We start from the raw sequence: 23,186 nt of genomic DNA, 5'->3' as shown, positions 1-23,186 counted from the left end.
TATATATATATATATATTTATTTATTTAACTTATGTCATGAGATATAGTGTCGTTCCATATTTCTATTTTTACAGTAATTTGTACAGTATGTGGTGACACTACAGGGAGTGGCAGCTGTATTTGTTGTTATTTGTTAGTTTTGTTATCATCCTCTGTATTTAAATATTTTTTTCTTTTGGTTACACCTAGTAGCGCAATTTTTTTTTCTATTTTCACTTTGCAAAGTGCACAGTTTATATGTCTTTAGTAAATTAAACCCTATTTGTGTGTGTGTGTGTGTGTGAAGAAGTGCGTTTTTTGTAGTGTTAGGTAGTTTGTGTTGTCATGCATCAATGTGACTTGCATTTTGATGTATGTTACCAGCATTTTCAGTATATTTCTGAATTTAGAATTTGGAGTGAATAGGGTTAACTGCCATTTACAGCCAATGAACAAGGCATGTATCAAAATGCATGCTATCTGATTTTTGATGCATTGCATTTACTTCTATGGGCCTCTCAACACACTAAAATGCAGAAAAACAAGACATGTATTTTAAAACATGCACCGCACTGCAGCACAGAGATGGGAATAGACTCCATCTTTATTATGGTGAACTATGACACAAGCGTTTTAGCACATCAGAATGCATGCAATAATATGCAACAGTGTACTTTAGGTTCTATTCACATTTGGCAATTTGGATTAGTGGACAGAATCCCTGAAAAATGCATGACACGCATTTGGGTGCCATTCATTCTAAATGGCACTCTAATGCCCTGTACATGCGATCGGTCAATCTGATGAGAACGGTCTGATGGATTTTTCCATCAGTTAACCGATGAAGCTGACTGATGGTCAGTCGTGCCTACACACCATCAGTTAAAAAAACGATCGTGTCAGAACGCGGTGACGTAAAACACAACGACATGCTGAAAAAAACGAAGTTCAATGCTTCCAAGCTTGCGTCGACTTGATTCTGAGCATGCATGGATTTTTAACCGATGGACGTGCCTACAAACTATAGTTTTTTTCTATCGGTTAGGTATCCATCGGTTCATTTTAAAACAAGTTTCAAATTTTTTACCGATGGATAAATAACCGATGGGGCCCACACACGATCGGTTTGGTCTGATGAAAACGGTCCATCTGACCGTTCTCATCGGATTGACCGATCGTGTGTACGCGGCATTAGTGTGGTGAGATTTTGCTGCAACAGAATTGTGCTGCAATCACAGCAAAACGTGCCAATAAAAATGACAAAAAGTTTGTCGCCCAAAAAGGAGAAATACCTTCTTTTGGGTGAAAAACAGGCATAGAGCAGCCTATTTAAGTGAATGGGCTGCCGTATGCATCACACACAGAAATGCGTGAAAATCTCCAACATATTATCGTGAGCGGGAATGTAAGTTCCCGCTACGCGAAGTGTGAATGGGGCCTTAATGCTTTCTTAGTTTTGGTTAGAGTGCTGTATACAGATATCCCCCCTTTACATTCAGCTGTGATAACAACTGACAATGGATCATCAGGATATAAAGTGAGAGTCGGTCTCTCAAGCCCAACAGAGGTTCTAGTCTGGATCCTTCCAGTCACAGAGCCGGGTAAGGGTCTGGGAGGATCCTGACCATATTGTCGGGATCCACCCAGATGCCTGTATGGCAGCTGGCTTTGCCTCTCAGTGCACCGCTGAGAGCCTAAGCCAACGGCTCCTGCCACCTCCCCAGCCCGGCTCTCCATTGATCGCTAGAGGGGCAGAGCACAGGGGCATGACTGACAGTCTCTCTGCTCAGAGCGGACCAAGAACCGATCAATCAACAATCATGTGATCACTCATGTGAACGCACAGCTGCGGCATGGAGGTGAGTATGTGTGTTTGTATTTTGTAATTCCACACGTATCCTTTATAAAGGATTCTGTGCACGTTTAGTGTTTCTCAATTATAGCCAGAGGCGATTCAGTTCGCATGTGTTGCGCTATATACGTTTTTTCACTCACTCACTCACTCACTCACTCACATCACACAGAACCTTATGGTTAGATTTACAGCAAACACAACTAGTGATAATTAACAAGCAAAACCTCTGGGGACCATTTTTTTTAAGAAATAACTTTTACATAGAAAATACCACCAAAATCAATACCATAAGGTGCATGCTGCAAATTGAGCTGAATCATGCATTAAAAACCTTTTAGTGAATTGGAAAAATACTTTTCATTCATAAAAATAGAATAAAGAAAAAAGCCCAATAATAAAAATACTGGATTGGGTTATACTCTGGAGTACTCTAAAGTGGTCTTTGGTTCCAAATTCAATTGTGTGACTGATCCCACTACAACCTTGACCATACAATAGGAGGCAGCAGAAAGCATTGTGAAAAGGGTAATGTGGCTCAAACTAAAGCCTTGTTTACTCAGGCGGATGGGTGGTGTTAAAAATCGGTGGTTTAGCTGGGTTTTATTACCTCCCTGACTTCAAAGTGGCCAATGGCCAATGGGCACGTTAGTACATACTGTAACAGTGGCTGGCAGTACCACTGCTAAATGTGAGCCATTCTGTTTTAATAAATGTTTTATTACGCATATTGGGCAATGCACCAGTATCAGACAAGTATTTTGTTTCACAGTAATACAAAATAACCCATAGCTTACATAATCTATACAGTACAGCAGATTCAAATGTGACTCATTCAAGTAAATGGGGTCATGGTGCAAATGCAAAAATAGCAGTGACAGGTACAAAAAGGCAGGAGGAGTGGTGAGTACTATATTTGTTCTTTATTGGAGGCACCTTCCATTGTTGGACTTTTTGACTTTACAATTGCATTCCCAGTGCACTGATTAATTTTACTTGCTACCTTATTAACCTTTATAACAGTAAATTGGATTGATAGTATCTGATTGGATACCATCATCTTGTGCATTCTCCACTACTTTAAACAACAAGAGTAAACTGATTTTAGAGGTCATTCAGACATGTAGGCATTACCCAACAGTCCTAAGACTGAACTCCCTGGGAAATGTTGTACAATTCTTCATAAACATGCATACTTGTCTTGGCTGAGAATACATGTTTATGGACAAGGAAGAGGACAAGAGGAAGAAGGATGTTCTTGACTCCATGTAGTTTCCCACCCTGAATGGTCATCACCTCTGGAAAGGGATGAATAGTGGGCATCTACAAATGAGATAGATATGGAATCATCAGCTCTTCCAGTAAAAATGGCTGGATGGGGTGACTGCCATTCTATGGCAAGCTCACCACAAGAGACATGTCCACCTTCATTCTCAATTAGTATGCAACCATTATTTTAGTAGGACATTTAGGACGTGAATCAGAGTGCTGTGACATTGAAATCCTCCCTCCAAGCCACTGTAATGTACAGCGACTTTCCATAAATTCAGACATCACAACTAGCCATGCAATTTACAATTCAGACAATGAAATAGCTGAACATCTTTATGGCTATTTGTTGTTTAACAAAATCTATCTGTCTGAGTGTCCTCAGTAGTAATTGTGATTCTTATCATCCCTACACTTTATGAGACCTGCATTACCTGATGAAATATGAGCAATATCCACATGCATTATTTATTCTTATTGAAAGACACTATTGGGTCTAATCTGAGAAGATGATTTATGGATGTTGCCGATTTGTTGAACACAGAACATTCATGTTTATGTGCTCTCTGGGATGAGTTTTTGTGTCCTCCTAACAACTGGTAGATAAACCGAGCAACATTTTATAGAAGGTAAATCCATTTTATAGAAGGTAAATCCAATAACTCACCCAGATTTGCAGTTTAATTCTTTTTTCATTTTTGAAGACTGTCTTAACCTTGAAATCAATTCCAACCGTGCTCACGAATGCAGATGTGAAGGAGTCGTCAGCATAGCGAAACAAGAATGATGTCTTGCCGACGCTGCTGTTTCCAATAATGAGCAGCTTGAACATGTAATCAAAGTTCTGATCTGAAGACTCTTTCTGTCCATATCTAGCATCCTGTACAGAGGCCATCTGGAAGAGGCAGAGACATCGACATGTAAATTAGTTGTAGTCTTCTATTTTATGATTGGACATCTATGGACACAAACATTACCATTGCCTTCATACATGTGTTTAATACTTTGTCACTGATATCAATAAAGAATGTATTGGTTGAGGATCCAGGTGTTTGTTGATCCTGGACCCAGTGCATGAGACGGCATTAACCCATTATCCAGCCAACCACATCCCCCAACAATCACACTGCTTCTATCCCTTACATAACCTCATCTGAATCCATCCCCTTACCCAAATATAAACCCCTGCATATATGGTAAGAACTTCAACTTCAATATTATCATGAAGGAAGGTGTGGACCAGGGGCCACAATAGAAGAAGAATTGGCTTGGGTCACATCTAAAATACACTGAAGCCCTGTACACACGACCGGGATTCCCATTGGTATAAAGTCCGCTGGGAATCCTGATGGGAAAACTGAGAACCTGCTCGCTAAGTTTCCCTGTGTACACACGGCCGGGTTTCCCATTGGAAAAACTGCGGGGAGAGCTTTGGCCGGGAATCCCGGCCGTGTGTATGCTCCCTCACGGCGTTTCCCCATAGTAAAACTGCCGGGTTTAAAACCGCCGGGAATCCCGGCGGGAAAATAGAGGGCAGGTTCTCTATTTTCCTGCTGGGATTCCCGGCAGTTTTCCTGTCGGGAAACTGCGATGAAGCATACACACAGCCGGTTTTCCAGGCCAAAAGCTCTCCTGGCAGTTTTCCTGGCAGGAAAATGGTTGTGCGTACGAGGCTTAACAATAAGGATAACCAATAAGCAGAAAAAGTAATAAAACGTAATTTTTTTTTAATATTTTTTACTATAAAAGTAAACATACTGCAATACTAGTGCAATATTTTACACTGTTTTTGATCAACTAAAGCATCAAAATCTGGTTGAATGGATGTAGTAGAAATTTCCAATTAATTAATTAAGGTGCTCATCAGATATTTGATTTTGTGTGCCTCATCCTTGAAAATTGTTGCTCAAAAATACAGGTGCTGCCGAAAACGAATGACATGAATAAGGTGTGATTGTGAAAAGTGGGATATTTTTCTTTGGGAAGATACAATTTATAAAAGTCAAGTAAAGATACACTGTAAATTTTTTTCCCGCCGCATTTGTTCACTTTTTCAACATTTTTAAGTACGTTTGTGAATTTGGAGCATGTTGGGGAGCACTCATAGCCATCCTGGGCTGTGTGCGGCCCTAGGGCTGCAGGTTGGACACCCTGGTGTAGACTAAGGATCCTGGGCCCCCTGCATGAGCTGATATCACCCCACCGTACAAAAAACCCACCACCGATGGCCCTTTGCATTCATCTCTTTCATACCGCCATTTGCATCCAACACTTCCACCCCTAAAAACCCCTGCACCTCCTTCTCAAAGGGTAAAAAACAACTCAGCCCCAATAAACCCTATTCACCCCTTTGAGGTTGGACTGCAGCATTTCCAATGTACAAACCACAGCAAATGATGGAGTGTGTGATGAAAGGGGATGAGTGCAATCAGAGTTTTCATAAGCTTGAACTTTTAGTAAAAAATCAGAACATTTTAAGCAAAATTTTACTAAAATGTTACTAAAATAAAAAAAATTAAAAAAATTAAAATTAAGAGACATTACACAAATAACAATAAGGCACACATGAAATGAAAACTAAATGAATTAAACTAAACTACGCTAATTATACAACAACATTATTTTTTTATCTTATTTTTTATTTGGTGGCATTTCGGTAAAATATATTTAATTAAAAGTGAAAAAGTGATGATTTGAAAAAATACATATAGTGACACCTATTTGTTGACAATGTGTCAATAACTGTATGAAGCAGCGCTTACATAAATAAATAAATTAATAAACATATAATTTAAATAAATAAATTAATGAGTGAGTGACCACCATATATGTGAATTTAAATAAGACAGTGCAAAAAATATATGCAAAAATATGGCAGTAATGTCTATAATCCGTGAACTTGATGAGTATATAGTGAAACTAAAGTTTATAAGTGATGATTTTTTAAAAAGGTCTTCAGATGTTCTTCCACCACACCAAAGTGTTTCAGTGATTCCACCACCCTTCAGAAATGCGCATTCACCACAACTTGCCTGTAAAACTTGCGGCGGCGTAACGTAAATGACATACGTTACGCCGCCTCAGTTATACGCCCATCTACGAGAATCTGGCCCATAGGGACCCCCAAAATGTAAGATTTATTCAAAATGGTTTTTCTTTCAACTACTGTGGTGTAACACAATGAGGGGAATTGGAGCATACAGAATCTGGAGCAGCTGTACATGGCAACCTATCAGCTTCTAGCTTTTGTTTTCAAAGCTTAACTGATTGGTTGCCATGCAGAACTGCTTCAAATTCTATCTGCTCCTGTTTTTTTCAAATTTGATAGATGCAAACAGTGCTTAGCGGAGGTCCCATTTAAAAATAACGTGGTGATTTTTGGCAGCTCACAGGAACTTGTACCCTGTCCCACAGATATTTTCAGACATATTAGCCATTCCTGCTAGCTCAGCCAGTTTAATCATTCTGGGCCTGAACAGAATAATGAAGACTTGCAGTTCATTCACTCATAAAGATATTTAAAAGTAAAATGCACAATCTTAAAATGTATTTTTTCCTGGCAATGAGAATCAATGTAAGGCAAGGATTCAACAAGGAATATACAGTATAGAAACATGCTTATTAATAGCTTTTATGTAGGAAACCAAACACAGAATGAAAGGTCCCTTGAGGTATAATGAAAAGGAACCTTGGCTGATGAAGTATTAGGTTGATTTATTAACCTTAAAGGGGATGTGAAGGTTATTTTTTTATTTTCTAAATAGGTTCCTTTAAGCTAGTGCATTGTTGGTTCATTAAAACTTTCCTTCAATTTGCCTCCTAAATGTTTTTTTTTCTTTGTTTGAATTTCACACTTCCTGTTCCTCCTCAGTAAGCTGTGCTGGCTGACCAACCCCAAGCCAGAACGGCTCAGATGATGGGGGGCAAGCTTACTGAGGAGGAACAGGAAGTGAGAAATTCAGACAAAGAAAAAAAACATTTAGAAGGGAAATTGAAGGAAAAGGTAAGTGAACCAACAATGCACTAGCTTAAGGGAACCTATTTAGAAAATAAAAAAAACAAACCTTTACAACCTTTTTAACCCCCCTGACGGTAAACCCGAGCGTGACTCGGGGTTGGTTTTCAATGCTAAGATCGGTATCCCCGAGTCACGCTCGGGGTGGACGTGCAGCGGCGCGGCTTACCTTTCGCTGGATCCACAGGCAAGTTACTTACCTTGTCCCTGGATCCAGCGATGCCACCCCGCTGTGTGAGCGAGCGGGTCCTCCTCGCTCGATTCACAGTGTCCCTGTGTGCCGCCGATCTCCGTTCCCTGTGACGTTACGACGCACGGGGGCGGAGAACGGCGCCAAATTCAAAAAAGTAAACAAACACTTTACATACAGTATACTGTAATCTTATAGATTACAGTACTGTATGTAAAAAATACACCCCCCCTTGTCCCTAGTGGTCTTCCCAGTGCCCTGCATGTACTTTTATATAATAAAAAATGTTCTTTCTGCCTAAAAACTGTAGATTGTCCAAAAGTGTCCCTTTATGTCAAAAATGGTTTTAGATCAGCTAAAAAACAGCGATAATAAATTATAATCACTTGCAGAAATGTGCGATAGCGATTTGCGGGGAAATTCGTCATAAAAAAAAAATAATAATGACAGCGACAATTCTGCAACTGCAAATTTCAGTGATTTTGAGTTGATTACATTTTTGAATAATTTTTATTATAATTATATTATTATTTGTTATAATTATTTATAATTATTTATTATATTATAATTTATAATTTTGTTTAAAAAAAAAAATCATACCCGGGATGCCTACAAGACTCTTGTTTGGTCAGATTTAAGTGAGTTATTTCTAAAAATTACAGGCCTACAGTATAAAACGCCAAATTTCCTTGCAAAATAATTGTACCGCTTTTGGTACGTAATTCCAGACAGAATCATACCGCCAGGGAGGTTAAAGTAAACTTGTGCCCAGATTACGCACACTAAGCTTTTTACATATTCTGTCAGTAAAAGCACTTTAAAACAAGCCCTCGTACACTTCTGTACCTATAGGCGTCATGGAGAAATACATTTTCAAAGTTCACAATGCAGGCATTGAAAACGTAGCTTTTTTTTTTAACCTCCCTTGCGGTACGATTATTTCAGATTTTAGGTGCCTAAAGCGGTACCAATATTTTGCATGGAAATATGGCGTTTTATATTGTAGGCCTGCAATTCTTAGGAATAACTCACTTAAATCTGACCAAACAAGAGTCTAGTAGACATCTCGGGTATAATAAAATTTGAAACACAAAATCATAAATTATAATATAATAAATGCATATAAATAATTATAACAGATAATATAATAATAATACAAATTATTACTTTGAATTTTTTGATGATGAATTTTCCCACAAATCACCATCGCTCAATTCTGCAAGTAATTCTAATTTATTATCGCTGTTTTTTAGCTGGTCTAAAACCATTTTTGACAAAAAGGGACACTTTTTGGTTGCTATGGACAATCTCCAGTTTCCAGGCAGAAAGAACACTTTTTATTATATAAATGTGCATGCAGGACACTGGACAGGCCACTAGGGACAAAGGGGGTGTGCATTTGTTTCATACAGTACTGTAATCTATAAGATTACAGTATACTGTATGTATTGTGTTTATTTACTTTTTTAAATTTGGCGGCAATCTCCGCCCACGTGCGCCGTAACATCGCAGGGAACAGAGCTCGGCGGCATACAGGCACTGTGTGAATTGAGCGAGGAGGACACAGCTCGATCACACAGCGGAGAAACATGGCAGGATCCAGGGACAAGGTAAGTAACTCTGCCTATGGACACTGCGAGGCGGTCCCGAGTCTGGCTCGGGGTTACCGCTTTTGGTCCTGAAATGCCACCCCGAGCCAGACTCGGGAATACCGCTCAGGGGGTTAAATAAGTGCAGAATCTTGGCAGCCTGCCATCTCTCTAATATAAATAACTGGCAGATGTTTCTAGCTGTTAGAAACTGACGGCTCGCCATACATTATACAATTTTCTTGTACATTTTTCCTTTGGATTTTCCAAAATCACATAATATGAGATCAAGCCTAAACACTTTTAATGTGTATCCAATCAGGTAAACCCTTGCACTACATAGTTGAAGGTAAATCTAAAGGAAATTGAATAGGAAAATTGTATAATGTATGCCCAGGTTAAGGGTCAGTTCACATTGGATGGGCTGCAAAATGCACTGTAACATTCCCATGCTTGCGCACTTGGAAACTGGCTGTGAAGTCACAAGGCTTCACTGCTGGTTTCTCTTAGTCAAGATGCTGGTACCTGGACCTGAAGCCGAAGCCGATTGAAGATCGGCTCGGATGAGTACAGCGTTGGATCCAGGTGCAGGTAGGTGTCCTTATAGTAAAAGTCATCAGCTTAAGTAATTGTAGCTGGTGACTTTTAATTTTTTGGGGGGAGAGTTAGCTTATTCTTAAGGCTGCTAAGACCTTAAAAAAAAAAAAAGATTATAGCAGGTTAAACAACATAGTTGTGCTGTCCAATCTGTCCCTCTCTATGATGTGAAAAACCTGGTTGATCCTGCGTGTTCCTGTGTCCCCCTTAGTGTGCTGACCATGGTAATCATGGCTGCTGATCCATGATACTGTGGTCAGCTTACATGCCTACATCATCCTGCTGCTCTTCTCCCTCTCCCCTCTCTCTTCCTCCCTGCCTGTAAGATCCTCTGTGAGTGAGCTGATCTCTTCCTGCCCCTCCCCTCCTGCCGCTAGCAGTAAAGTTAAAAACGATTACTGCAAGCCCCTCTGAATTGTCTTCTGGGAGACACACAGGTCCCAGAAGACAGCGGGGACCATTCAGATTGTGCAGCATGACTCGCATATGCGCAGTAGGAAAGGCTTCACTTCCTGTTTCCCTTAGTAGGTGCCTCCACCTGGAGCCGATGGACGCGTAGGCTTCTGGTGAGGACACTGCGGGCGCCATGGACAGGTAAGTGTCCTTATATTAAAAGTCAACACCTACAGTATTTGTAGCACAATTTTATACAAACATGTACACAGTGAAGTATAGCTTAGAAGAACAGAGGGGCTGGCAGTAATCTTTTTTTGACTTTATAACCACCTTAAAGCGGAGTTCCACCCAAAAGTGGAACTTCCGCTTAATCCACTCCTCGCCCCCTTACATGCCACATTTGGCATGTCATTTTTTTTTGGGGGGGGGAGTGGGGGCTTCAGGAGGAGTGGGACTTCCTGTCCCACTTTCTCCTTCCACCGAGGGGCTGCTAAGGCGATACGTCACATCGCCTTTTAGCAGCCCCTCCCTGTAGGCGATCGCCTGGGACACGTGACAGGTCCCAGGCAATCCCCTGTCCAATCGGATGGTGCAGCGCTGCTCGAGCATGCGCAGTGGGTGCCCGGCCGTGAAGCCGAAAGCTGTCACGGCCGGGTGCCCACACTTAGAATGAAGACGCCGGCTGGAGAGGGGGGGGAGAGGAGCGGAACGTGGAGCAGGTGAGTGTATGTTTATTAAAAGCCAGCAGCTACGCTTTTTGTAGCTGCTGACTTTTAATAAACATTAAAAATGACTGGAACACCCCTTTAAATCTAAATACCAGCCAGAAGATCAATACTGTGTTATGCCAAATAGATTTATTGTTCTTATTAATGTTTATTGTGTCATATTTTTCAAATTGATTTGGTTCAATTTTTATTATCACAAGCTGAATATCTCGTATAACCATACAGTTTCTAGTCTCTCTCTAAAAGTATGTTTTTCAGTGCTGTCCAGTATTTTTATATTAATTTGTGAGATTTTAATCAGCTATTGCAACCAAGTCAGCCCAGCCAAGTTGCCAATGCTGTCTACAGTCCGCTTTCAGGAAAATGTCACCTTCCACAATTCTCAGTTGAGGTGGATGTCAGAGAAGAATGGTTTTAAAGTAGGGTAAAGCAACAGGTACACTTGAATGCCACCTGTGATGGGTGATGTACATGTTCCAGGAGGCTCCATGAGCAAGGCTGATGTCTAGGCCACAATGGACGTGGGATGGTGTGGTAAATTAAATAAAACAAGTGAATAAAAAAGTCAACTTTTTAAATCTGTCTGAAAAGAGGACAATGGGTCAACATTTTGAGTGAAGGTCTGATTTAACTTTTGCTTATGCAATGATTTATTCTTTACTAAATTGGTCTGGTTTTTTATATATTGTACTTTAAAATACTGTATATTGATAAGATAACCCAAACCTTTCTTTTTAGTTTTGGATAGTGTATGGAAGGGCTAAATCCTTGGTAATTTTTTTTTTCTTTATTATCCTTTGCTTCCTTTTCTGAAGCACAATGATGAGAAATCTCTCCAAAGTAAGGGAAAGTCCTGCATTGTGTAACTGGAGTTCTTCTTTAGAAAAGTAATTTTTGAATACACAATGATGTTGGCATTCTCTTTGTAATGTACGCTAATAATTTTTATTTGAGTTGCTTTATTTTTATTTATCTGACCCTATGTATGAGAACACAGCACCCGCTGTTAGCTTTCCAAGGGCAAAGTGTGAACTTTAATGTGAGCTGGACGCTTAATTTCATATTAATGCCCTATAGCATATCTACATGAATACAATTATCATAATTATACTCATTACACCCTAGTATTCATGTAGAGAAAATGTGCATGTAATGTAAGCAAATCAAATCCACTTCTATTGTCTAATGAGCACTTACTAAAAACAGAAAAAATTATATAAAATGTTTATATTTATACGATTGCACAAATGAATGCCTTAAAAATACTTACCTACATAATCAGCAACAAGAAAAATAAAAATAAATAATGTTTGACTGAGCTGAATTGAATAATCTAAAATCTGATTGGCCGCTGTCAGACAAGCTGGTGCACACACGGGCTGAATATTGGCCGGTGTCTGATGAATCTGGCCGATACTGGCTGATATTCGGCCTGTGTGTACCAGGAGTAACATTTTATACAATAACAGGTGGAAATACTGTACATATACCAAGTGACCACAGTCATATTCCCTAGTAGATAAAAAATGCATACTGTATAAGTAGCACACAGAGCATACCAACATCCTGTTGATTAAAAACAGATGGAAATCAACATTTTGGGGAAGCTGATATCCCCTTTTCCCAATGACTAACACCTTGTGCATTACCATAGACAATTTTATTGAATCCACCAAGGCAAATGGATACTCACAAGCAGAAAAAACAGCAATAATAAAACTGGTGTACTTCAGCTGAATGCGGTGTAGCTCTGAGGAAGGAGGTTTGTCCCCTGAAATGTGTCAGCCATCCAATCGTTTGGTCCTAGGACAGGGTACACCACGTTCCAATGAAGTACACCAGTTTTATGTTGTTTTTAAGTATCCATTTGTCCTGTGTGTTTTTGCAGTATATTTACGATTCCCCAGTCTGAAGAGGGTTGCACCCCTAAGAGGCATTGAGGATTGAAGCATGGATTTGTAAAACCCCTGGATATGGAGCTAGAGTGTTTTTGGAGAATTTAGCAACCATGTGTGATGCCTCTGGTTGTGTTGTGCTGCAATGGGCTGTCACTGGTTAAACAGGCATTCAGGAGGCAACGTATCATCTCTTTCATACTCCTGTGTAGCCGGGTACTCAGCCGGTTAAACAAGCCCTGAATTTGCTAAGTAATGTGTGCAGCTGTTGCTCCTCCCCCTGCCCAGAGTTGTCTACAGCATCAGTAGAGAATTTGATGAGGCAACCATACAGGACCATGCAAAGTGGAGTTAATGGAGAGTGCTGCACTATAAAGATTGAGAATTCAGACGTCAACATATCCCTACAAAGTGTGGAGGTAATTGGAGAGTTTTCCTGGGCTCAGAGACAGTGTCGGCTGGTGTTCCATCGGATGGAGAGTGGCAGACAGACCTGACCACAGACATCCCCCCATGCTCGAGTCTGCCACCGCACAACATAACCACCAACCCCCCCCCGCCCTACACGCCAGCCATGACTAAGCACTGACGCCAGTGCGAAACGTTGGCCATACTGATTTTTGTGGGCTTGCAGTGACTGTATGCACAGTTGAAAATAAAGACATCTCTTTTAAAGAAAATTTTGGAGTGCGGCTGTCCAGCTTTTGTTCTTTTGTTTTTTTTGCCATCCCTACACTTACCCCACACAGCTCAAGGCTGCGGCTTTACCCTCTGTCTCCTCTGTTTCTCCAATCTCACTTCTCCTCCCGGCCAATAGGGTCTTAGGACTCCTAGCCAATGGGGTCTTAGGACCCGCTTCCTGATTGGCTGGGAAGAGAAACAGGAAGATGTTAGCGAATATTAATTTGCTAATGTCACACAACAGGGTAGCCTCAGGGTGCCGTGCTCTGTGCCCCGAGCCTATTGTTTTTTTTTCAAGCCAATTAGAGCTTCTGGCTCTAATCACGTGCTTGAAAAAAACCTCCATTGGAATCCATGCCTCAGGTGCCCTGCATGTAGATTAGGGGCCAGGTGCATGGATTAGGTGGGCGGTGCCCCTGCACCCCTAATGAGAGGCCACTACTGCTCAGAGAGGGAGAGCAGGGTCTTGCTGGAACTGAAAAGACCTGTTATGCGGATGCAGTGAATTGAACCTGTGATGACTGGAGTGCTGGGACTGAACTTTGAGAACCCAAATGCAAGGACAGAAGACTGTCCGGGAAAAGGTTCGGCGGCTACCAGGACTGGTGAGCTATTGCAGCTGTGCTTGTATCACTATTGTCTACCAATTCAGTTCAACCTAAGACTGCCTATTTGCTAACAGCTCCCAAACGAATCACTTCTTGCAGACTAAAAGTGATGGTAATAAGTTCACTACCATACAGACTGGGCCGTAACGTTAGCCAGCTGCAGTTTTCAAATCAAGCTCCAGATACTGTACAATTTCCTCACCTGTGCATAGTTCATTTGGACTATACTACTAATTCCCTTCTCCTTTCCAAGTTCTCCAAATAAGACATAAAAACAAATCGCCTAAACTGGTCATTACTGTAAAGATAACGAGTGGAAGAGTGTTTGTACCTGGCTGTGTGAAATACTGTGTTACTGGCTGCAGGATAATCAGTGGAAAGCTCAGGGACAAGTATTGCAGCAATTTCTGCTGGGGCAGTGCTACATTTGGGGGCATCGACCAGGATAAAATTCCCCTGAAATATCATCAGCAGCAGTGGTTAATATATGCATTTCAGCACGGCTTGCAAAAGGAAGAAAAGGTATTACAGCACGGCTCATTAATACCAAGGTAACTGATGGCCAAGAAAAAGTTATCTCTGGGTGCAAGATGGCAGACGCCAAGGGCCGCATCAGCACGTGCACTACAAAAAAAAATGTCTGCTACACAGTCATTAGTAACAGGACATTTTAAAGCAGTTTCAGTGAAAAAAGTAATGTCTGCTTCACAGCAATCAGTGCCAGTGTGCTTTCAAGTCATGGTCAAGAAAACAGTAACTGAGGACGCAGGGATCAGTGCTCCAGCGGTTGTATCAGTACATGTGCTACAGAAGCGCCTAGAGGCGATTCAGTTCGCATGTGTAGCGCTATACAAGTCATTTATTCATTCATTCAGAAGAAGAAAATGTCTGCTGTACAGTCGGTAACAGCACCACATTTTCAAGCAGTAGCAGTGAAGGAGTTCAGTCAGCGCACTGGAACAGGAGTGTGACTGGGACTCGGGCAGGGACAGGTGAAGTTGTTGTCTGTGTGTTTGCTGTAATGGAGACTGATAGGGTTGATGGATTAACCATTTTATTTATCAAACATTTATTTATGATTAAGTATATATATATATATATATATATATATATATATATATATATATATATATTGGATGTATATTTCATTAGAAGTCACATTATGTACCAGCTGTCTTGTTTGTGTTCAAATGCCATTTACACCTCCAGCTGTGAAGATTGCTATCCTGTGACAGGTCCCAGAAGATTGCAGAAAGGGAGGGGCCACCTAGGGGGAGAGGAGGAGTCTCTTAGGCGGCCAAGAGCAGGAAGGAGGAAGTGAGACAGAAGGTCCCACTCTAAGCTAGGTACACACCCCCCCCCCCCAAAAAAAAAATGACATGCAAAATGTGGGTGGAACTCCGCTTTAATACCGTGTATTGCCCCCTTTAACATCAATGACGTTGACTTGAAGTCTTTTGTGGTATCTGTGGATGAGGCTCTTTATCGTCTCAGATGGTAAAGCTGATGATCTTTTCAGATGGTAAAGCTGCCAATTCCTCTTGGCAAAAAGCCTCCAGTTCCTGTAAATTCTTGGGCTGTCTTGCATGAACTACACATTTGAGATCTCCCCAGAGTTGCTCAATGATATTGGGGTCAGGAGACTGAGATGGCCACTCCAGAACCTTCACTTGAATCTGCTGTAGCCAATGACAGTTTGACTTGGCCTTGTGTTTTGGATCTTTTTCATGTTGAAATGTCCAAGTACGTCCCATGCGCAGCTTCCTGGCTGATGAATGCAAATGTTCCTCCAGTATTTTTTGATAACATACTGCATTCATCTTGCCATCAATTTTGACCAAATTTCATGTGCCTTTGTAGCTCACACATCAAAACATCAGCGATCCACCTCCGTGTTTCACAGTAGGAATGGTGTACCTTTCATCATAGGCCTTGTTGATGCCTCTCTAAATGAAGCGTTTATGGTTGTGGCCAAAAAGCTAAATTTTGGTCTCATCACTACAAATGACTTTGTGCAAGAAGGTTTGAGTCTTGTCATTGTGCTGTTTGGCGTATTGTAAGTGGGATACTTTGTGGCATTTGCGTAGTAATGTCTTTCTTCTGGCGACTCGACCATCTTCAAGTGCCTCCTTATTGTGCGTCTTGAATCCACATCTTTTCAGAGAGTCCTGTATTTCACCTGAAGTTATTTGGGGGTTTTCCTTTGCATCCCAAACTATTTTCCTGGCAGCTGTGGCTGAAATTTTAGTTGGTCTACCTGACCCTGTTTTGGTTTCAACAGAACCCCTCATTTTCCACTTCTTGATTAGAGTTTGAACATTGCCGATGGGCATTCTCGATTCCTTGGATATCTTTTTATATCCCATTCCTGTTATATACAGTTCAACTACCTTTTCCCGCAGACCCTTTGACAATTCTTTTCCTTCCCCCATGACTCAGAATCCAGAAACGTCAGTGAGGTACTGAATGAAAGATGCAAGGGTCTGTCAGGAGTCCAGAAACTCATTGACCTGTGGAGAAATCCTCTTGAGGGGGAGGGGGCGAGCAGGCAAGTCAGGAAACTCTCTACTTTGCAGATAGAGAAAGGAGCTGTGTGTTAGTGGGCGTCCTGACACTCCTGCTCACCCCCTCAAGATGCTTTCTCCACACCAGGAAGAAAGCCTTGCATTACGGTGGCGAGTTACAGATAGAAGAACAGGAAGTAAGCATTTCTCAGAAAAAATAAGGACATTTAAAAGCAAAATTGAAGGATGAGGTAAGTGAAGGAAGACTGCACTAAGGTAAAGGAAGCTATTGAGGGAATCTTTTTTTTTTAGCTTTACAACCCCTTTAAATCATTGTCACAGCCCGCTTTCATCAAGGTGATAAAGTGGACTGTGACTGGCTTGTTGCTGTCCTTTGTGTACACACTATAACCCCTTTAAGATAGCTCTCATAGGGAAACATTGATTTTCACACGTCATGCGACATGAGCTCCCAATGTCGGCCCGGCCTCACACACTTCTTAGTCTGCTGTGCCAGCCAATAATGGACCAGCCTAGGGAATAGGTACAGCTATAGGGTTGCTGATACAATGGCACATAAACCATGTGCTGGCAGATGAGTTTATTAGGAAAAATAAGAAAGAGGTTTAAAAAAGTAGGACCTTTGGTAAGCACAGCGCAAGCTATGGCCTAGTACACATGATGAGCTGATCGGACGAATGATCATACTTTTTTTTGTTTGCTAGTCTCCAGATCGAAAGTGAAGTGGTTACTAAACAAAAATTCTCATTCGACGAATAAAAATTTGGCAGTAATGTAATGTATTTGTATTGTTGAATGAAAACTGTACTGATTAACCACTTAATCACCGCCTCATAGCCGAATTATGGCTACAAGGCGATTCCTTAACTCTGGGAGGACGTCCATGGACGTCCTCCCAGAATCGGGGGAGGCACGCACACGGGAGTGTCCATGACCGCCGGGTCCAGAGGACCCGGCGCATCACGGATCGCGGTAAATTGCCACTGATAACGACTGTTTACCACGTGATCGCTCCGTCCGATGACGGAGCGATCACATGTAAACAAACCAGCTTCATTTGATGACGCCGGTTCCTCCCTCCTCTCTCTGTACCGATCGGTACAGTGTGAGAGGGGAGAGCGGGTGTCAGCAGCGCAGTGGGCTGGATCTGTGACTATTGCAGTCACAGATTAATCCATCCCTGCTCAGCCATCCCTGCATTACCCTGTGCAATACTCTGCAATACCCCTGTGCAATACTCTGAAATACCCCCTGCGCAGTACTCTGCAATACCCCCTGCGCAGTACTCTGCAATACCCCTGCGCAGTACTCTGCAATACCCCCTGCGCAATACTCTGCAATACCCCCTGCGCAATACTCTGCAATACCCCCTGCGCAATACTCTGCAATACCCCCTGCGCAATACTCTGCAATACCTCCGCACAATATTCTGCAATACCCATACTCTGCAATACCCCCTGCACAATACTCTGCAATACCCCCTGCGCAATACTCTGCAATACCCCCTGCGCAATACTCTGCAATAACCCCTGCGCAATACTCTGCAATACCCCCGCACAATACTCTGCAATACCTCCGCATAATACTCTGCAATACCCATACTCTGCAATACCCCCTGCGCAATACTCTGCAATACCCCCTGTGCAGTACTCTGCAATACCCCCTGCACAATACTTTGCAATACCCCCTGCGCAGTACTCTGCAATACCCCCTGCGCAGTACTCTGCAATACCCCCTGCGCAATACTCTGCAATACCCCCTGCGCAGTACTCTGCAATACCCCCTGCGCAATACTCTGCAATACCCCCTGCGCAGTACACTGCAATACCCCATGCGCAGTACTCTGCAATACCCCCTGCGCAATACTCTGCAATACCCCATGCACAATACTCTGCAATACCCCCTGCGCAATACTCTGCAATACCCCCTGCGCAGTACTCTGCAATACCCCATGCGCAGTACTCTGCAATACCCCCTGCGCAATACTCTGCAATACCCCAGCAAAATACTCTGCAATACCCCCTGCGCAGTACTCTGCAATACCCCCTGCGCAATACTCTGCAATACCCCCTGCGCAATACTCTGCAATACCCCCTGCGCAATACTCTGCAATACCCCCTGCGCAATACTCTGCAATACCCCCTGCGCAATACTCTGCAATACCCCTGCGCAATACTCTGCAATACCCCCTGCGCAATACTCTGCAATACCCCCTGCGCAATACTCTGCAATACCCCCGCACAATACTCTGCAATACCACCGCACAATTTTCAGATAATGGCACCATAGCTTGTGGACTCTATAACTTTCACAAAGACCAAATAATATTCACCAATTTGTACTTATTTTTACCAAAGATATGTAGCAGTATAAATTTTGGCCAAAATGTATGAAGAAAAATTACAAATTTGCTAGATTTTATAACAGAAACAAAGCAAAAATTTTTGTTTTACAGAATTTTCGGTCTTTTTTCTTTTATAGCGCAAAAATAAAAAACCCAAACGGTGATTAAATACCACCATTTCCCCATTTGTGGGGAAAAAAGGACAAAAATTTCATTTGGGTACAGTGTTGTATGACTGAGTAATTGTCATTCAAAATGTGAGAGCACTGAAAGCTAAAAATTGGTCTGGTTATTAAGGGGGTTTAAGTGCCCAGTGGTCAAGTGGTTAAATGAAAATCGTAGGATCTGATATCGTACGACAAATATTTTCATGTTTGTGCCTTAATTTTGGACAAAAACTGTGTACTAACGATCAGATTATCACATGATTGATTAAAAAGAGGTATTTTTTGTATGATTTTCTGATCTTGTGTACTGCCCTTAAAACTTGCTTGCCTGTGTATATGGAAGGTGTCCGCTATGGTGTTTTTGGAGTTATTTTAATCTTTAAACCCACATGTGTGTATTCGTGTGATTATATATATCTTTAAGCCCTGGTTCACACTGGGCTGCAGGAGTGAAGCCATGCAAGTTCAGCTGAACTCGCACGATTTCACTCCCGCCGGCAGTCCCGATTTCGGCCGCGATTTAAGAGACATCTGTGCAGGTTTCTGCACAGATGTCAATGTAAATCGCGGCCAGAAATCGCAAAAAGTAGTACAGGAACTACTTTTTGAAATCGGTGCAGCGCCGCAGATGCGGCGTCGCACCGATTAGGACGGTGTCATTGCCGGCAAATGCCGCCGATTTGAGATGAGATTTCACATGTGAAATCGCATCTCAAATCGAAGCAAAACGTATCCAGTGTGAACCTGGGCTAAAGACAAGAGGAGCTAACTTCTATTAATAGAGAACATGTTTAGGTAGTTAATTAATTTATTCACTGTGCTCTCTTCTTTCTATTCTTCTGTCGGCACGTACCAGTTGGTGTGCCAAACACAATAAAGAAGGTTAATGGTAAGCCTGAAATCAAATATGCTCTGCAGCGCACAGCTGTATCTAGCCACATTGTTCTCAATGATAACAGAACACATCTTGCTTTAATAACACAGCCTCCCATAGGGCTCAGTGACTTTGGCAGTGGAGAGCGCAAGAGCAGCAAAAAGACGGAAGCTGTAGAAGAGATTACTGTGCTTCCATTACAGTCAACCACTGATTTGATTCCTCCGACAGCTTGACACAAAAGATAAAGAAACTACAACTAGGAAACTGCCTCAGAGACAGACAGTCTAATACATTTATAGCACAATGTCATAATATAACATAATACAATTCTACTGAATTCTCCCACTGTAATTGGAAAAAGAAACCAGCAGATTAGTATAGCGCCTTGCTACAGGATATATATACACAATATGGCCCGGATTCACAAAGCACTTGCGCCAACGTATCTCAAGATACGCCACGTAAGTGCAGATATGCGCCGTCGTATCTGTGCGCCTGACTCAGAAACTAAGATACGCCTGAAAATAGGCTTCATCCGACCGATGTTGCCTACGCTGGCGTAGAGTGGGCGCATATTTACGCTGGACGTATTTGGCGCTCCCATTGATTTTCTATTCACATATGCAAATGAGGGAGATAGGCCGATTCACAAACGTACGTCCGTCCGACGCAGTGCGCGTAAAGTCATACGTCCCCATAAATGCCCCATAAAGGAGATGTAACTCAGCAGCATCCATGCAAAGGGAACACAAGCCGACGTATTTTACGTAGGACAAGAATATAACTAGGCGTAGGTTACGTTCACGCCGTAGGCAGTGATCCGGCGTATCTTAGGCAGTTGTTCCGACGTATTTGTGAGCATGTGCACTGGGATGTGTCCACGGGACGGCGCATGCGCAGTTGGCAATTCGTATCTGTCTGGCGCTCGGCCCATCATTTGCTTGGGGTCACGCCTCATTTGCATGGCTCACGCCCACTTCCACATACGCCGGCTTACGCCTAGGAAACTCAGCGCAGTTTTGGCAGCACTGGCTTTGTGAATCCAGTGCTTGCCTCTCTGCGCTGCGTCGGTGTAGCGTAAAGGAGATACGCTACAGCGGCATAAATATGCGCCGCTGTATGTGAATTCGGGCCTATATATCTACATATATATGTGTAGATATATATATTTTTTACAAACACTCTGTAGAGTTGGGTGCAAATTTGAAACCTGGAGTAAATGTGGACTTTCAGGGGGTATTTGGAGGGCATTGTGGTCAGAATCATTGGTAGAAAATTGCCTGAGCAAATGATGTTGAATGTTTTTTATAAGCACAGAAATGTTTCCAATTAAAACAGCTTTTCTCATTAGCACTCTAGCTTTCCAGTGCTGGTGCCCTGTGTTCAGATCTTACTAGGGCAGCCTTTCTCAACCAGGGTTCCTTGAGCAATGAGCAATTTTTAGACTTTTAGATCAGTGCCTACTTACAGCAGCAAGCTTTTTAACTACTACTTTACAAAATGAAGGAGCATTCTTTCCACTGACCACACATTTAAAGGGCTTGTAAATGTTTGTTTTTTATTTCCTAAATAGGTTCCTTTAAGCCCCACAGGGATGTAGTCCCAAGGGAGGGGGCGAGCACGCTGACTAACTCCCAGCCTGAATGGCTCAGAAGCTTACTGAGGAGGAACAGGAAGTGAGAAATTCAGACAAAAAAAAAAACATTTAGAAGGGAAATAGAAGGAAAAGGTAAGTGAACCAACAATGCACTAGCTCAACCTCTTCAATACAGGGCTTTTATACCCACCTCCATACCGAGCCTATTCTGGCACTTCTCTCCTACATGTACAAATCGTCATTCTTTTGCTAGAAATGGTTTCATTAATTAAAAAATAACAACAGTAAAGTTAGCCCAATTTTTTTGTAAAATATGAAAGATTATGTTACGCCGAGTAAATAGATACCTTACATGTCACGCTTTAAAATTGCACACACTCATGGAATGGCGCCAATTTTCGTTACTTAAAAATCTCCATAGGCGACGCTTTGTAAAAGGTTACCAGTTTAGAGTTACAGAGGAGGTCTAGTGCTAGAATTGTTGCACACGCTCTAAAAAATGCGGCGATACCTCACATATGTGGTTTGAACGACGTTTACATACGTGGCGGGACTTACGCGTGCGTTCGTTTCTGAGCGTGAGCAACCGGGGACAGGGGCAATCCAATTTTTTTTTTTTTACACTTTAAAAAAAAAAAAAAATTGATCACTTTTATTCCTATTACAAGGAATGTAAACATCCCTTGTAATAGGAAAGGTGTGTGACAGGTCCTCTTTAAGGAGAGATGCGGGGTCAATAAGACCCCACATCTCTCCTCCAGGCTGGAAAGCATGAGATTGTGAAAAAAAAATTCACCGATCTCATGCTTACTAGCCGCAATTGCGGCTTTGTTTACTTCCGGGTACCCAGGCGTGACATCATCACATCGTGCCCAGGCCTCCGACGGTCATAGAGATGACTGGTGACCATCTGGTCACCAGTCATCTCTATGCTTCCTATCCGGCGCTGGGCGATTCTTTCTCCGGGCCCCCGATGGCACAGGAGAGCCCGGAGAAGCACCGGATGGTCGTGGGAAGGGGGGGGGATTGATGTCTATAAAAATTATCAAGCGCTATGATCATTCTTATGGTGCGCAGGATCGCCGCCGAAACACAATGATATCTGAATGATGCCTCTAGGTGCAGGCATCATTCAGATATCACTGCACAAAGTATAGGACGTCATATGACGTCCACCCGGGATGGTAGATCCCCTTTGTGGACGTCATATGTCTATGAAGTAGGTATTGAAGTGGTTAAAGGAACCTATTTAGAAAATAAAAAACAAACCTTTACAACCCCTTTAAAGAGCATTCTTCCCACTGACCAACATACCAATGTACTGTCAGCTGTATATATAGTAATTATTAGCAGGGGTTCCCTGAGACATGAAAGTTATTTCAAGGGTTCCTCCATGTCAAAAATGTTGAGAAAGGCTTCATTGGGATACAAATTGTGTCTGTTCCTTTCAATGCAGCAATACCTCTGCTGCATCCAAGCAAATTAGCCATAGAAACACTTAGGCCCAGATTCTTAAAGGACTTACGACGGTGCAGCGCCATGTACGCCGTCGTAAGTCCTAATCTGACCCGTCGTATCTATGCGACTGATTCGTAGAATCAGTTACGCATAGATATCCATTAGATCATACAGGCGTAAGTCTCTTACGCCGTTGGATCTTAAGTGCATTTTTTTTTTGCTCGCTAGGTGCTTCCGTCGAAATCAGCGTCGAGTATGCAAATTAGCTAGATATGCGAACTCCCGAACGTACGCGCGGCCGACGCAGTAAAGTTACAACGTTGACGTTAGGCTTTTCCCGGCGTAAAGTTGCCCCTGCTATATGGCCCTCGTTCCCGCGTCGAAAATTTAAAAAGTTACGTCGTTTGCGTAAGTTGTC

At 42.2% G+C, this 23,186-nt stretch overlaps 1 protein-coding gene across 2 annotated transcripts in view; it reads right to left on the bottom strand.

Moving 5' to 3' along the window:
• Nucleotides 1–23,186, bottom strand: part of RAB3C (RAB3C, member RAS oncogene family) — a 215,162-nt gene that overhangs the window by 181,462 nt on the left and 10,514 nt on the right. For both annotated transcript variants that reach the window (XM_040339655.1, XM_040339653.1), the window contains exon 2: nt 3,769–3,996. In XM_040339655.1, the coding sequence (XP_040195589.1) occupies nt 3,769–3,996 (228 nt within the window). The remainder of the gene's footprint in view (nt 1–3,768; nt 3,997–23,186) is intronic.

Source organism: Rana temporaria, chromosome 1 (assembly GCF_905171775.1).
Source record: "Rana temporaria chromosome 1, aRanTem1.1, whole genome shotgun sequence".
NCBI lineage: Eukaryota > Metazoa > Chordata > Amphibia > Anura > Ranidae > Rana > Rana temporaria.
The sequence above is the reverse complement of the archived record's forward strand: the minus strand, read 5'-3'. Positions and strand labels throughout refer to the sequence as shown.